Raw genomic sequence first — 18,196 nt, forward strand, 5'->3', positions numbered from 1 at the left:
GTAAATGAAAGGGATGGTTGATACGAGAGCGACCTGACTTTCATTATCTGACCTTTTCTGGGTCTGAATGTGGATCAGTTTTCCCAACACAACATGAGGCGGGTTTGTTGGTGAAGCTGACTCTGAAAGAAGGTGACAGTGTGGGACAGCTGATAGGAAGCCACACATACCTCATACTGCCAGAGCATAAATGTGTGGGAGACAACATGTGTTATGTGTTGCGTGTGCCTGCTTTCAGATCTGCCTGGAATAGTGCTGAGATTCAGGGGAGTATGAGTGACTGTAGATGAAATGGTGTGCACTCACACACACACACACACACACACACACACACCCCTCCCCAACAGCTGAGAACACACAGCGGCCCCTGAGCAACCCGCTTCTCAGATTAGCACATCGAGTGGCACATGGCACCTGCTTACGCACCCTTGTTTTTACACATCTTGTAAACACACACACACACACACACACACACACACACACACACACACACACACACACACACACACACACACACACACACACACACACACACACACACACACACACACACACACACACACACACACACACACACACACACACACGGGGTCTTACAAACATGGGCATGCTCAATCCAAGGCTGTATCATCGAACAGCACACCAGTTGCTCTGCTGTAATAAAGCCATTCTTGTTTAAAGGAGTAACAAGTCTTTTAAGGTTAATCAGGATAATTCCCTTAACACTTAATCTTAAAAACCGGACATGTGACATATGAAAGCTTTACCTACCAGCATGCACTTACAACTTAGATTGACAGTATTTCAGCACTAACACAACAAGAAAGGCTATTTCACACAGCCAATGCTAAAATGGATTATTAATTAAACAGCTTAAACATAATTTACAGATAACCTTGAGGGCTTACATCAGCTCCCTTAAGAGTTCAACTTGGTCCTCACCACTATGACAATTTGGGCTCCCAAATAGGTTAGGATGGTTGGCCACATCCTGGCAAGCTGGAAAATCCACGGGTAATCAGTCTTTTTGTATGCAATTATATGATGCATTGAGGGAAAGGCCACAAGTAGATTACAGATCTGACTCAATGTGATACAAGGCTCATCCATCACAGGGCTGTACCGAGATTTTATCTGTACAGTGTTGCACCTACTTGGTTTTGTAAAACTCAAGTACTGGATTAAACTTACTGTCTGATTGCAAAACCGAAGGCCATAACATCAGCTTGCCTTTGAATGGATGTGCACTACTTATGTGGAGGTACTTGTATTCATCCTACTAATAGGGACATGTTTATGTAGCTGTAAGAGTTTAATGGAACTGGAGGCTAAAGTTTCCTACATAATATGCTAAATTGTGTCTTTAGAAAGTAGTTTTCATGTAGTGTTTCATGGTTTACATAGAGATAGATAACATTTTATTATCTGAATCCCAAAACTAATTAGGGTTCAGTTTTTAACTAACTACAGTAGTGGTAAATAACAAAAACTTAAAGAATTAATTTACAGTAGATCTAGTATCTTATTTGTTAGTTGATAAACACTACAATTCAGTATGTGGCTTAGAGAAAATGTGCATCGCCAAATGTAAAATACTGAATAAACAACTGAAACAGAATTAATGTAAATGTTAATTACATTCTCACAGGGCTAGAAATACACAGGTCACTGAGGGTTACTGGCATTACTAATTGAATATTTCCATATAAATTATGAAATGATAATCGAATCATTTTTGTGGGATTTCCATAGAAAAGCTCCAGAATAATACAGTTTAAGCAGACTTTTACAAGAGAAAAGGTTTATCGATGAGCACACACACTAGGTGGTTTGGAAACGTAGGTCTAGTTAACCAACCCGGCTCAGTCAAATAGTAGCACACAACCAATTTACTAAGCAGACTTTTGGGGCGACTGTGAAGCAGGAGGTAGAGCAGTCATCCACAAATCCCCCAGTGGCTTGTTTGATCCCCGGTTCCTCCGGTCACATGTCAAAGTCTTCTTGAGCAAGACACCGAACCCCAACGGAGCTGCTCCGGGTGAGTGTTGGCCAGATGCATGGCAGCTCCCCCCATTGGTGTGTGTGTTTGTGATTGTGAGTGTGAATAAGAAGCAGTGTAAATCGCTTTGAGTACCAATGGTACTCAAGGCAGAAAAGCGTTATATAAGTACTTTTGCCTTTGCCTGGTTCAAAAAGGGGCACTTTAAAACACACTGGGGACTACAGAGAGAGCCTTGTATGACAAAATGAAGCCCTAAGGATAGAGAAATAATGGTAATCAGCCAATAAAATGTAACTAATGATAAGCAATAACAGGCTGTAGAGGTGATCGTACTCGTATCTGATGGTCCAAAAAGTACTTCACTCCGGAGATTGTTATATGACAAACATTGAACATTTGACTGTATTTGTTTCTCAACATAAACAATAACCGACTAATTGTACATACAAGTTTAAGAACAGTAATCTCCCAAACACGTTCACAAACAGTTTCATCAAACAAGTTTATCAAAGTATGGCCAAACCCACAGAACCCGGTGAGAAACCGTGTGCGTCCACAGCTACGCACTGAACCCTTCACTTCTACGTCGTTGCTCTCCCCACAGCCTTGTAGTCAGTGAACTCTATTTTAAAAAACCCTGTGTTATACGTTGTTTCCTTGACAACTGATTTATTTTAAGTTAAGTTACCTAAAAAAGCCATATCATCATCAGTACACCTATAGTATACCTCTTAGTCCAATTAACCTTACAGTACACAACACAAACAAAAAACAGAGGGACCCCTGATTGGCTCATACACAGGCAGAGGTGGGCAGTTGAATTGGGAAATATTTTATTTTTGCTATGTACAGTGTGTGTATGGATCAGGATGTAAGTATGAATCCCCACCCATAGAGCAAACTACAGTCAATTCCTTGCCATTGTTGCAAGCAGCCATCGTTAACCTCTATACACACACACACACACACACACACACTATAGAAACTATGAAATCAAAGCTATCCTGAGTCAACAAAGAACACAACGGTTTCATATTGGGGACAATGGATAATGTTCTTTGGTTAAGTTGAGCACAAACTGTATTGTTTGCGTCCAACTTTCTGTTGAGTCTTTGTTGAGACTGCGGGTGACATCCAGGTACACTGTGTTTAATTACACAGGCCAACATTAATGCTTTCCATCACTGCACTCCCACAAAGTGCTTCTTTAAGGTCTTGTCCTAACATGCAAGTCATCAGTGATTTGGCAATTGGACGACAGTCTCCTCAGCAGTAAGTTATGTTAGTATTAACACCGCTGCTCATCAGTCATCAGGAGCGGGAGGAGTCGGCTCTTGTGGGTTCACGTCAAACTCCTCACCCTCTTTTTTTGGTTACGTCAAAAAAACCAACCTTGGCGTTATCATTTCTCTATCATTTTGTTTTACACAAAAAAAAAAAAAAAAACGCTCAAGTGCATCACAATAAACACACCTACGCATACAAATGATTGCAGACAGAGGAGTCAGAGTCATGCACGGTCTTGTTTAAATAGTACAACTGCAGTGAAGTCAGTCAAACATCCAGACAGGCTTTGCTCTGACCAGCTCATACAGCCCACAACACCACAGCAAATCACATATAACCTGAAGTTAGAGACACATCACCAGTGGTTCATAGTCAGCGACTGAAGAAAAGACGAGCACAGTCGAATTTTCCGAGTCAGTTACACTAATGAGCTGACCTTTGACCTCTGTGCATACGTCAATACAGTATAGAGCAAAGTCTCAGCAAACACAGGTGACCTGTATCTAATGCAAATAAGATGAAAACATTTCCCTACTGACTGGAAGCTTATTGAATTGTAAGCACGGTCATCTCCAGATATCATTCGCCTTTGTAAAAATGGATCCAAAGCTAAAGATGTTCATCATAGAAAGGATGTTATCTGAGGAAAACCAGAAATCCTAATAGAGAGTTTGAATTTGACTGCAATGCCAAACAATTTTATTTAAACAAGAACAATGTTAGGGCTGAGCAATGTTGAGCTATACTAACAAAATGAAATGTCACTTCATCTTTTAAAGACAATAAAAGTGTTCTAGGGCAAAAACTAATTATTATTCTTAAAAATTAATAATTCTTTTGTCGACTAATAATTTTTTTTTGTTTATTGTATTTTAGATTTCAACACTTAAAACAGTAATTTAGGTGAGATAAGAAAAAGCTGGCAACAAATGTTTTGCATTTTTACTTGAATTAAAATTATGAGTTATTGTAACTGTTTTAACTCATTAATTAATCCACTAATAATTCTAGCATTTGATAATTATTAATGTGGTGAAGCTATCCAAAATGTCAAATATTTGTAAACAATTTTAGTTAAGAAAACTTAGTGTAGTTGCATTTCCAGCTTTCACAACCTTTCACTATTTCAAATGCATTCAATTCCAAAAAGTCTATCGCACTTTTTCATTCTCTCAACGTGCAAATTCATTACCAGCAGTAATTTTATCTCCAGACACACACACAATTCTGTACGCAGCTACTCTCAGCCAACCGATCAGTTCTTAACTGCAAACTAAAACTAGAATATTAGCTACTGCATAAAACTTGATGGATTGCCAGCGAAAAACGTTTGAGGACCTGACTGTGTGCTGAGCAAGCATGCTTTTCATCAAGCTGAGCTGACGAGAGACTGAGGCAAATCAAACTACGTTTGACACGTTACCTTTTTCCAAAATCATCTCAAGAGCCAACTTTTACTGTCCTCTTAGGAGCAGAGCACTTGACCCCATACGTGCTCACTATGGACTCTGGAGAGGGTCCGTTTTGTAATTACGAAGCATAATTGTCATTAGCTGTGGCCCAGTAGGTGGGATTGAAAACAGGGCTGTGAGCACTGCAAGGCTTGCAGGAGATCAAAGGGGGAGTCTGGGCAGGCCTGGCCGAGCTCTGATTCTTTTCCCAATAAATAAACAATGCATCTGTTAAGGAGTGGCATAGAGGGAGCTGCTGCGGCCTCATTGCTTTCTTCTGCCGCCATCTGTCCGCTGGCCGGTTGAGGAGGCGAAGAAGGAAAGCCAGAACCTGGCCTTCTTACTGCTGCCCTTATGTAACAAGACTAAGTTGCCTGTTTCCCATTAGCCAATCTTCCACATTCTGGTACAGTACTGTCCTGACGCCTTGCACACATATGGATTCACTCAAACAGAGGCACTTGTTTCATGTATGTGTGTGTTACTCAAACGCATTAATTATGTTCTTAAGAGAAACCGCTGTGGTAAATTTCGTGATCATTCACTAGCAGACATCAAATGTAGAATGAGGAAGCGTGTTTAACAAGAGATGATGTCATGTCAAAGCCAATATGTGCATGTGAACATAAAACAATGGAGACCAGGTGGATGTACTAATCCCTGTAGGGTAAACTGTACACTTTACCTCTGAACATCTGTAACTGATCATTTTAACATAATTTCATCATATTCCAATCTATTATTTGCTAAGGCCCCCCTGCTGTCAGGCATTCTACGATATCATCTATGCCTTTCACACGAATAACAGTACCATTTATATTGTAATGACTCGTAATTTTTAAATAAAGCATATGTGAATGTTGACCAAATAAAAAAAAAAAAAGCAGCTACCAGCGGTTATTTCCAGCTGATAAGGGTCAGTTTTGTTGGCAGAAATGACGACGGTGACTAGCTAAGTAGTTAGCAGCAAGCCCACTCAGTCAGAAAACTCGGGTATTGAGTTAGTAATTTTCCACCAGATTAATTCTCACATAAGAAATCCTAATGTGCGTTAAGTCTGAAATGTTACGCTGAAGGAGCTTTTGGCCACATATATTATACATCACACATATTCCGTGTAACCACATTTACTGTGTATGTGAGCCCTGAGTACTTCCAAAATAAGGATAACCTTAACCCTGTAGTACCTGAGCATGACGAGTGTAGAACTAGTCAAAGCAGCAGAACTGTCATTGCTAAAATGACACGGTGTGACACTAATGCTACATGGCCGAGCTCCAACATGAGCATCCTAGTAATGGAATAGAGAGCAGGATAGAGCTGGTACTCTACAGTCTTATATAGTGGCATCTTTGCTCCCACACAGAAAAGGTGTCAGGCTGGAATTTGGATTTTTTTTCCAGGACTTGCTCACCGGGCCACGATTTCCAAATACTTTGTAAGTGCCATGCACAACGGGTAATGGATCCAGTTACAATCCAGTCACAACAAGAAAGGTAAAATTGTCCACTGTAACTACCATTGTGTTTTTAAGGAAAAGAGACATATTCAATCAGCTCTTTCATTAGCTTGCGAAATATCATCTGTCACATAGCAATCAGCCTAGGGTGCTCTACAAAAGCAATATCAAGAAAGAAGAAAAACTGTCAACTGTCAAAGACATGTCCATATATAATCTATAATGTAATTATTGTGACTGGCCTATCTCCTGGTTTTGTTACAACTTTTAGCTGTCACCACATGTCTCCTTCACATCTCCACACGGATATCTTGTTCGCAGTGTCGCGTGCCGTTAGTCACAACCCTGGAACCAATGTGTGCAGGTAAAACACTGTGTGCACGTAGTGTTGATGGGAGTTGCAGTGTCAAAGTGTCACACTGCAGATATTTCAGATGGCTTTTAAAACTACAACAAAAAAAATAATAATTTGGAAATAAAAAAAATTAGACCCAACATAATGTATAGTGGGAATGACTGTGTTACCCGCCATTGGTGAAATCCACCTGCATTTGATGGGTTGGTAAGTGTTAATGTTGAGCCCTTGGCTCTTTTTAACATTGACATGTAATTTCTCAAACCACGGTATTTATTGAATTACTTGAAGTAAAGTAATTAAAGTAAGTACTTGAGGTGAAGTAATAATTTTGACATTCCCTTTAGTCTGTGCTTCCAAAACAATGTATACGATAACGTCTTAAGTTTCTTGTTTATCAAGCTTGTCTCTTTGCAATCACGTTGATGAGAGAACATTATTATTACCAGTTTTATTTAGTTATTACCATTATTATTAGTACAGTTTACAATTGAAAAATAGTATCCAGCGGTGATAAAGTGAAAATTTGAATTTGAGTGACTCCACTAGACATCTCAGATCCAGTACATATGACTGAATAAAGGAGTCAGTTTGTGTGCCTCATTTGCTTGTGTGATAACATTTGGACATAAGATAACCAGCAGACTGTGCAACTATAAACAGCATTTCATAATGTTACCCCTCCTCTGCACACTGACGCATTGTGGAGGAGAATGGTTTTTCCAGAATTTACACAACTACGAGAAACAAGCCCATCTTTTGTTACTGCACACTGACATCATATTCATATTCATAATACAACACACCTCTGCAACTCTGTAGTTATTTTGAGTGTCATATTTTCTGTCTCAGTGTCTTTCTAATCATGTGTCTTTCTTTTTAGGGATTGTGTGTCTCTTTATGGTTGTTTGGTTCCTCTTTTTGGGAGCTCCGTGTCTCTATTAGAACTACACTGAGATATTTGCTTCTGTATATATGTTGCAATATGAAAAATACCGTAATACATACCGGTGACTCGAATAGTTCCATTTGGAAAGATTTGATCATTCGAGACTGACTTGCACGTTGTTTGCAGTCGAAACAACAAACTGAGGAAAACACACACTGTGCAGGTTCCTTGAGCACCTCACTATGGAAGTAAGATGAGGATGAGCTTGTGGCTTAACCGGAGAGTTTAGGGACACAGAGAATAAACAAGTCTTTGTCGCTCACATTGACCCTGTGTCTTAACCATAATCACATTCACATTTCTTTAGTTTGGCAAACGGATCCAAAGTTCACCAAACAAAACGAGCACATTTAGTGAACAGCTCTTCATATGGCATCCATTCACAATAGTGGCAACTGATTTCCGCCCACCAAACATGTAGGTAGGTTGTTAGTGTGACTACTCTTCTGATCAAACAGGGAGAAATTACCATAAAAAGTGCTCTTAACAACATCATTCTTTCCGTTTCTGTTTCAGAGCTTGCACGTTTTATCAGAGAACCCTTGAAAGCGTTATGTCAGAGAATTTCTTCAAGTGGGTTAGTCAGAGAAAATAAGAACAGTTTTTATTTTGTATCAAGCAGAACCAAACATGTAGAATGACATGTCTGAATCGATTGGCCTTAGTGACGTCGCACATCCTGCGATGAGAAACATGATGCTGCATTTTATGGTGCAGCCCTAGTTTCTAGGATAATTTCTTACCATTTCGTAATGACACGTGTCTCTTTTTTTGTCTCTCTGTGGTTGTCTTGCATCTCTTTCGGGTAGTTTTGTGTTTCTTTGTGGTCACCTTTGTAATCATTTCGCTTTATGGTTGTTTTTATGTCACTTTTTGGTGCATGGACGCTGTTTTGTCTGCAACTATTCATTAATGTTTCAGTAAACACACATCCTGAGTGTCCATCCATTTACAACCTGTGTCACAACTTTATCTTTCCTCCCTGACATTATCACATACCAAATAAACAATCTAAAGGTGAAACCTGACAGTGCCAAAGGTCCATCTGAGAAAACACAGACACTCCAGGTTTGTGTATTTGCCACTAAATGAATACACTCAGGAACAAACTTGCTTACAGGATATACTGTAACTCACTTTGAAAGTAGTGTATGCATTCCAGTGAAAGGTATGTTTCAACATGCACCAACGTTTGCCCAAGAAAAATATTACCTCCTCATTTTTCACAACCCATGTTCCTATTGGATGACTGGATACTTTTTAAAGCCAAACCTAAAGAGATTTGAATGTGTTTTTTTTTAGTGTTTTCAAATTTACTTCAACCGAAACACGACTGAGTTCAACCCCCTGCAGCGCAGTCTAATGTTTACATGACACCCAAATGACACATGCCACTGTCACAGTGTCGTCACAGAGAAAAACAACATGCTGAATCTGCCTCTCAAGGAGAGAAAGACCATTAAATCCTCTCAGATGTAAAGGACTAAACGCAGCCAGGCTTAACACTACCGACTTCAGAGTGATCAATGCGACGACGACAAGAAAAGCTCCACTCACCGGCAGCTGGTCTCTTTCTGCTCTAACAAAGTCAAGTGTACTGACTGCTGTCTCAGGCAATGCTGGCTGGACTGTGATGCAACCAGCCTTCCTATCCATAGCTTCAGGGAAGGAGAAGAAGGAGAGATAGACAGGAAGGCGGTGAACAAGACCAAAAAAGGAGGAAGTGAGGGGGAAAAACAAAAGAACCGGTTATTCAAAGTTAAATTAGAACTTTCGACTGAATGCAAATTTGGACACAAGTTGGTCCAAATATGACATGGGAAGTGACTTTTCGGAAACTACACTTCCACTTTGTTATAAGGAGTAGGGATAGGAGTGATGGGTGCCAGTGCGTACACTGATCTGTTACTATAAGAAGCAGATGTGAAATATGCAGCCATAGGAAGAAAATCTGAGATAAAAGTGTTCATCTCCACAGATGTGGATGTGTGCTACTTTTACAGCCTCCTCACACAGGCCCTGTGTACTACTAAGTGTTTAAATCAGCCTCGCAACAATGTCGATTCAGTGAAAAACTAATCTAATTTGACATTTTCCAAGCCATAATAACAACATGAGACCGTCACTCAGCCTCTAATAGGAGAATCTGCTACACTTGGGCCCAAGTCCAGTTGAGCCCTAGAACATCAAACGCATTAGTTCTCAATATTTTCAGATTTTTTATGAAAATTATAAATAAATTAATATACAAACTTAATGACAGTTTAACCGATAACCAAAATGACCAGCTGCAGCTGTGGTTTAGTTCTACAATCCTTAAAGCTTTCATTAGAGAATGAATGAGAACTACAATACATGTTAATGCGAAGCTGGCAATACACTCACAGCTAAGCAAACCTGACTTTATTTCACATCATATTTCCTTCATTAAAAATACCTTCATGCAGGACAAAGTCTGTTCTTGGCATTATTTTACTTACCTACTATTTAACGAAAATCTCCACCTCTGAGGGATAAGTTTGGAGTTTCAGAAGAAGAACTGATTCACATCTCCAAGGGTCAATATACAGCAGGTAGTTTTAGTCCCAGTCTGAAATCGAACTTGTTCTTAAGTCTTGCAGAGAAAAAAATAATCCCAAGCTCCAGGGAGAACACTGGCCCTAATCTAATGAACGTCGGGAGCGAAAGAACGTGACATAGGCTGAAAAAAATCAAACTGTTTACTACAGCAGTCAAGTGGGACACACAGACGCATGAGCCCCGCCTATCTTCATCTCAATCACACTCCCACAAGCTCACACACATCCTGGCTGACTCATTTAAACTCCCACTGAAACTCATCTCTCTTCTCCTTAAAAAGTTTCCATGTGACAAGCATTTCTTTGATGTTTCAGCTGATCCAGATGTAACTGATCCAGGAATTTATCCCCCCCCCCCCCTTTTATTTAGGTATGTGCTGAACTCTCCAGCTTGATTTAGTTCTTCATTTAACCTCTGACCCCAAAGAGACAGAAGGTCAAATCATAGAGTTCATCTTCTTTTACATACATATGCTGACCAAAGCAATGGAGGTAAGTCAATCTTTTATAAACACAATACACACACACACAACCAACATTACCACACGCACATTTCTAATAACAATTTCAATGTGTCCAATTGGGGTAAAAAAAAAAAAGAAGAGCAGTGACACCTTTCTTCTACTACTTTGCTAATCAATAAATTCACATTTATTGACTTGTATGGTTGATTGTATGGTTGAAAATGATCAATAAATTGGTCATTCAATTAACATCTATTGTAATAATCTATTATTCATCTGATTATTTTAAATAACAGTCAGTAAAAACAATTGAACACTGTCTTTTATGGCTTCTCCAGTTCTGACAAAATGACCCTGATATGACATCACGGTATCCATGAATCGTCAGTACAAACTCATTTACAACTCATGGACCCAAGCTGTGGCTCATGTTGTAGCAGTCGAGTCAAGACATGTCAGGGAATGGTAGAAATCCATTATTGGTTCTCATTAACAGTCATTTTTAAATCAACTTACAACCAAAAAATTTGCTATTAACTTCCCTGTCAACTGGGTAACAACGGCAATAACATGAAGCTATATGTAATGTCATTTGCAGCCTTAGTTTAAGGTCATTATGGCTGTCATCACACAAATTGATTGAAACTAGTTATTATTGTTAATCATAAAAAAATGTTTTCCCAATATCACAAAGCCCACGATGATGTCTTAAATAGACTTGTTTTGTCTGATTAACACCCCAAGTTCACAATTTTAGAAATCAAAGGAAACCTAAAAATATTAACCACCGAGATGCTGAAACCAAAAAACGTTGAGACATTGTCTTAGAAAGAATTCCTTACTTAAGACGTACCCAGTACGTGATTATTTCTGTTACTTTGTTACAGCTCTGAGTGCATAGCGTGTGTGTATGTGGTGCTAGAGCTAGTATGATTTATGGCCTAAATGTCCACACTCAGCCCACTCCTCTCGACTCTTTTGTCATTTAGGTTAATCAGAGATGAACAGTTTTAAAATCCCCCACAATTAACCAGCTCAGAAACACTAGTCAAACCCCCGAGCCTGGGGGCAACATGTTAGAATAAGGGAAGGGGGAAGGTGAACTGGATATAGAAGCTGGTAGGTCTTAATTGTTAAACAACATTTCTCCTTGTCTTGTGTCTTCATATTATGTCTGCCCCACCACCCCCAACTGTCAGGCTTAATTAGGGAAGGGTATATTTAAAAGAGCAGATAGTAGCGATGCAGTTACCTTAAAGCATTAGACCCCTGAACATAGGCGACCTTTCCTTGATGCCTGACCTTGGCATTAAGCCCTCAGTAACCATAAGCTCCAAATTCTTTGGAGTCTTCAGGGGGAAAAACAAAAAGAAATGTGAGCATAAAGATAACTATGAGCAAACTGGAGAGAAAGACCTGTGGAAGATGGGATTAAAGCCAAATATTTCACCTATGATGCTGCTGGAAATTCCACGGTTTTGGGGCTGGCTTCAGTTAGGAGTGATTTAGGGACCACGTTTTACATGCTTCCATGGCCATAATAACATGTTCTGGACTGAAGACATTTCAAAGCTTATTATCGCCTCTCTAACTAAGCTGTGCACAGCATCATTCTCAGGGCACTGCATTAAACAGCGGTTGTTTACATTCTCATAACACTTCGAGCAAACTGGCAATTAGTGGGGTTTGCCACAAAGAGAGACTTTTCCCATGTGAGGGATTTACAAAGGTTGTTTTCTCAGGCCTCATTGGGGGCCTTCTCTTGAGTCTTTGAACCCTGGCTATATTGGTAGGTCCATACAAGGCTGTTTCCATCGGAGCATCGGTCAGGTACCCTCTTCCTGTTATTCCTCCTTTTTTTTGTGATGCTACTTCCTGACTGGGATATTCCTAAGAATGGCGTTGCTGCCCACTTCACAGGCACATACTTGTTTCACATATCATTGTTATTACGTCATTCAGGTCGGATCTATAAACTGGATTTGAAAGCCAAACAATATGGCAACATCCCGAAATGACAAACTATTTGTACAATGAGGTTCCTTTTTGATATCTCTTTATTTGGCCGGTTTAAAGTTGCTCTACTTTCATTCTGGCATGGTCACTTCGTATTTAGGCAGATTTATTCCTATTCCTTCCATTTCTAAATGGTTAATTTAGTGTACTCCAAGAGATATTTAATAATTAAGAATTGTTCTTGTGTACATTCCCTGACTCGTGTTTGTTTGACATTGTTCTGAAATGCCTGAATTCATGGCAGCTTTTTTGAAACATATTGTGATTTACGGTTGCTATGTTGCAATCTAGGCTCTCTTTTAGTCTGACCCTTTTCATAATTGTGTTGTCATTAATTTCCCAGTAAAAGATGTACCTACATGTATGTTTTAAGTCTTTAAGTTCTGTATAAATAGATCATAGGCAATGTTTTGAAATCAGTACAGAAGACAATGTGCAGGTAAACTCACAGCTGTGCATTGGATTTGCTGATATGAATGTGTATATCTGTACATGAGAAACAGGAAATGAAATATTAATGGACAAATAAACACCAAATTTTCTCAACAGCCAGTTTGATGCCAAAAAGTGACTAGGTAACTCAGCTTCCCTAATGTCCAAATAGCTCTAGAGTCAGAGAACAGACCACCATGTCCATTAATGGACTTGCATTACTTCATAGAGTAAACTTTCCAAGAAGTCCCAGATACAGCTGAGGTCACATTTTGTATGATTTTTCCCAGAAAGCCAATTTAATGAAACTAATCTGCAGTGAGTCAAGTTACTAAAATACAATACAATCTGTGAGAAGTAACCTAGATGTGATTAGCAATGAAGCAAAACACATAAACGTTCTATATTTTAGTGGTCTGAAATAAATTTGGCAGCTTAATTTTAAAGACCTGTACAGAGAGAAAAGGGCAAAGACTGAAAACATATGAAGGTACAAACCCATTGATAGAAATCATGAAATTACCTTAAAAACCTTTTCAACCAAGAAGATTCCTTAAAAGACAGAGCAAGACAGATAAGGAGATACTTAATTACTTGGATAATTAAAAGTAAAAAGACAGTTTGAAATCATTCTACAGTCCACATATTACCTCACCTCACCACCTACAGTGGCACCATTAAAATGATCTTGACTTATACCCTCACTTCCTAGTTTAGGATCTGCAAGGCCGATGAACACTGGCAGCTAAAAAGTATTGTGAAGACAGCCAGCAGAGTCATCGGTGCCCCTTTCCACTTCCTGAAGCAGACCTACCAACAGTGCTGCAGAGCAACCTCCATGATCAACTCATATTCTTTTCATGGCATGTTTTCCATCTGGAAAGAGGTACAGAAGTGTCCGCTTCAGGTTCAGTGGGTGGCCGAAAAGTCCCCCCCCCCCCGAGCTTATAAATGCAACCCCTTAAACACACCCACAAACACCCTCACAGCTAGTGACCTGTCCAAGACAATTTTAATCACTAAGGACACTTATCCCCTTGCTTCAATGTTGTTGGGTTGTTACTCTATAGAAACAAATAAGAATACTACAAAGCTTTTTGAAAAAGCATTAAAAGTTAAAGCTACCACTTCTTTCATTCGTTCAAAAGAAGAAGGCAAAGTATAAAAAACTGAAAATTCATAGCATGCCTCACATTGCAGTTTAAGCATCTGCACATTTGGTATTTTATTTTAAACTTGAACGCTAATCTGAAAACCTCCCAGAAATTATCCAATTGCTGATCCCTTGAACCCCTAGTCTTACTGAAACTACATGACACCTAGAACATAAGGAATCTCTACCAGGAAAGAGCTGGTAGAGAAGGTAATACAATGTATCCTACTGTCCCTTGACATATACAGACAGAGAGTGGGCATCCAGCAAAAAGGAAGTGTTTACATAGCAGCTGAGATTTTACCCCGAGCTGATCAGTAAAATAAAAAGCAACATTAAATCAGTAGATATAGTTTATTAACCAGCTATTTGAAAATGAAGTTAGACAACTATACTGCTAAGGGTTTAATGATTCAGTCACTTTGTAATAATGTTATTCTTTATGGGGCACGTCACAAGGGTGTGTCTGTGGTAGTCTGACTAATGATATACTGTAACGCCCCTAAAACATCAGCAAAGGATTACTCATAATGTGACTGAATAAAGACACAGCAGAGGAGGAAAAAAAAAGAAAAAAAGATGGGAAACCGATGGGAAACAATGGGAGTGAGATCAAGCAGCAAGTGACGACAGATTTTAACTTAATTTCCTAAAAGTCAAAAAATGTTTTACCCTGATAGTAACAAAACAGTTCCTATCGCACTTTGTCAAACTGGTTTTATCAAAACAATTTATCCACCTCAGCATACCAAAATGTTTTTGCAAATTACTTTACATTTTTAATTTCCACTGTTCCCACTTTGAGTTATTAAACATACAAACTGAAACTGTGCTTAAAATACAGGTGGTTTAATTTACAAGGAGAGAAAGAGAGACAGAGAGACAAAGAGTCAAAGTTTCTGTCAAACACTGACTCTCTTCACATTATCGCTGTGCCTCCAGCTGTTTGGATTGGGAGGGGTCTGTTGCTAAGGCAGCCCACACCTTCCAAGTTGTCTTGTCTGGTCCTGTCTTGTCAAAGGTGAGGGAGGCAGCGAGGGAAATGAAAGAGACAGGATAGAAGTAAAGAGGAAGGGGTGGAGGGGTAGTGGTGATCGTGGATAAAAACCTCTTCAATGCAGTAGTGTGGATCCGGGGAAGCAGGCTCAGACTAGCACGGAGCCTTAACCAGCATAACCCAGAATTAATCTCTCCAACTCAGCCAAGAACTAACTCTGGACTGAACATCATCTTCCAGCTGCATACCTGCAGGCGGAATCTAAACCCTGCTGATTTACTGAGAGCCCACAGCAAAGTATCCAAAACACTCAGAAATCTCCGTTGGAAACAGACGTGTCGAGCCATCTATAAGCCTTATAATAACCTCACAGTGCCGTTGTGTAATGTGGTGACAGACCCGAGCTACAACAGTAGACGTTGAGAGAGTAACACCTGGTGTGAGATCAGTTATTGTGGTGCAGGTGACCTCACTCGCTTCCAGGCCAGTCATGCTGCGACTAGAAGAGGCGCAGCCCTCGTCGGGAGTTGATATATGGTGGAAGGAGACTCAAAGCAAGTCTGTCTGAGAACAAAATAGCTGAAATGCAATGCAGAACCAGTCTGAGTTTCTCTGTTTCAGTCTGTTTGTGCAAGACACTGAACCCCAACTTATTTGCTCCCGGTGAGCTTTGAGTGCCACCATGTAGAAAAGTACTATATAAGTGCAGAACATTGACCATTCAGTGTCCTGTGGCCACCCGCATATGAAAGCCACTATTGAGGGTACATTCAAAAACTCCTGAAGTAGAATATAAAAGTTGTTTGTGTTATTTTTTGATGTACCCACGTCCGTTTAGAGGTTGGAGTGGAATGAATTTGTCTCTGACTTTGCTTGACAAGTGAGCAGCAGAGCATTGTAGGTCACAGTTGCCATCATATTGCCCCCTGCTGTTTAAAGCTTGTTACAAGCGGCACATGCCCATGTAGCCATTGAGCAACAGTCATGACATTGTGTTGCATGAGAAACACAGTGTGAGAAATGATTACACTGTTCAAGGAATTCGTTTTGCAGGATCGAAAAGAAACTGACATGACTCACTTTCTCACTGTTCTCGCATCACACCTTAAAGCACTTAAATAAGCGGAAATATTAAGAACTGTGACATCTTGGGATATCCCGCCTTCATTACAAACGTTGTTGGGTTAAAAAAAGAACAAGTGCAAAACAAACCAAATGTTGCATCTTGATGTAACATGTTACAGTCTGAAAGCCAACCTATGGACATACAAACTAGTCATAACTCACTGTCTGAAATTAAAAATTGTAAGAACTTGTCTTTTAAACTCTAGTGCGTCTAGTGTCTTTAATCGGACATATTCACACCACTTACTACTGTTTTACTGTGTCATAATACTGATAGACAATAGGTTTAAAGCAGAGGTTCCCAATTTTTTGTGAAAGTTATCCATATGTTGTATCCAGAAGAACACTGAGACAAGTTATACTTGCTGTAATGTGTTTAATTGGACAGGCTTCCTAAAGCCCTTTTCAATAAAGTAATGGTACCTAATAATGTACATTTTAACTATGTTTGGGTGGGATCTCATTAAGCCCTATATCAACAGGAGGAATAATTAGCAGCAAGCAAAACTTTTTTGTGTTTATTTGGGACCCTGACTGTTGTATTAAGGTAGATTTGTGAAATTGTAAACCTGTCTTTTAATGTGCCTTGTCAACAGAGCAATATAAAATACTAGTTAGTTATATAAACCAACAGAAACACTAAACTAAGGTGCTGACATCTGAATATGAATCTATTTCAATATCTACATTTTCAAGATCTAAATTTTTAAAATCTTGTTAACCGGTTATCTTTTAAAGATATAACAATACCAGTTTCGGAAAGATGGATCTGCTACCTGGTGTTTTCCGATACAAAGTATCCGGATTCTAAACAGTGTTTGTGGGTGCAGACTATACTGTGCTGGTTGAGATGGTGAGAAAATGTAATGCGTATTCTGTGTGATTCTCACTAGTTCTCTGACTTTTTTTTAGTTAGTCACTGTCAGCTGAAAAATCTGCGCTCGTTCGTCGTTGTTCATCTGTCTATCCCAGTCTCTCACTAATTCCCCTTACATAATAGCATCAAGCCTGACCCTGTCCAAGGAGACCGGTGGTGTAACGCATACTCTTACACACTGCCTCCCCTCTGTTCCAAAGCATTTGATCACAAATGCATACAATACACATACTTATATAATATGGCACATGAGCGACTCAGTCACAAGTCCGTGAACAAATGCGTAAAACGAGAGGGACTTTGTCACACGGGAGGGACCAAATAGTTTAAAGTGCTTTTGTCTTTAAAGAAGCACAAGAGGGAGATGCAATAATGTAAGTAGCAGTGAAAGAGGTATTAAGGACAGTTCAGGTTAAGCTTTTTGACCCTCTCGTCTTCCCCCACTTTATCATCCTTAGTTGCCATGGAGAAAAAAACTCTCTCTCTCTCTCTCCTTCTCTCTCTCTCTCTCTATATATATACATATAAAAACAACTTTTCTCTCTGTCATTTTCCCTTTCCGTTGTTTTCACTGAGGACAGCAGGAGACGACATGTAGATTCAAGGGGAAAATACGTTACGTGAAGCTTCGGGGCAGAGCTGACAAACCAAAACAACAGAGACCGACCAGCAAATCTGACAGTCAGTGTGTTGGTTTCCCCTCGGTCTTCTGGCCAGACTCCCATTTTCAAACACCAGTGGCTTCAAAGGAATAATTCATTTCACAGTCTGGTGGACATACACAGAGACGCCCCTCTTTAACACCTAACAGAAGAAAATCAGCTTTGCCACTCTGCTTCACCTTTAATGTGTTACAGTGCAACACAAGAGAGAGAGGCAATGACCTCTGGCTACACCCAGGATCACAAGCTTAGAGGGACAATGTTATCTTCATTTCAAAGCAATTTCATTCTCAGTTTCTTTTTAAGTGACAAAAGATTCTGCTGCTGGTTGCGGAGTTTCCGGTGCTGACCGTGCACTTTTTAAGCTGGTACATAGTCTTTAAATGTT

The 18,196-nt window shown here is 39.6% G+C and overlaps 1 protein-coding gene across 3 annotated transcripts in view; it reads right to left on the reverse strand.

Moving 5' to 3' along the window:
- Nucleotides 1-18,196, reverse strand: part of plekhg5b (pleckstrin homology domain containing, family G (with RhoGef domain) member 5b) — a 67,263-nt gene that overhangs the window by 31,819 nt on the left and 17,248 nt on the right. The window contains exons 1-2 of one of the 3 annotated variants that reach the window (XM_067528580.1): nucleotides 9,984-10,204; nucleotides 9,061-9,161 (exon numbers count right to left, since the gene is read on the reverse strand). The exons of 1 other annotated variant lie outside the window; for it this stretch is intronic. In XM_067528580.1, coding sequence (XP_067384681.1) covers nucleotides 9,061-9,159 — 99 coding nt within the window. In that variant the 5' untranslated portion in view covers nucleotides 9,160-9,161; nucleotides 9,984-10,204. Of the gene's footprint in view, nucleotides 1-9,060; nucleotides 9,162-9,983; nucleotides 10,205-18,196 lie in introns of those variants that run through there. One more of the 3 variants, XM_067528582.1, reaches the window with a different exon arrangement.

The sequence above is a fragment of the Channa argus genome, chromosome 13, assembly GCF_033026475.1.
Source record: "Channa argus isolate prfri chromosome 13, Channa argus male v1.0, whole genome shotgun sequence".
In the NCBI taxonomy this organism is placed as follows: domain Eukaryota; kingdom Metazoa; phylum Chordata; class Actinopteri; order Anabantiformes; family Channidae; genus Channa; species Channa argus.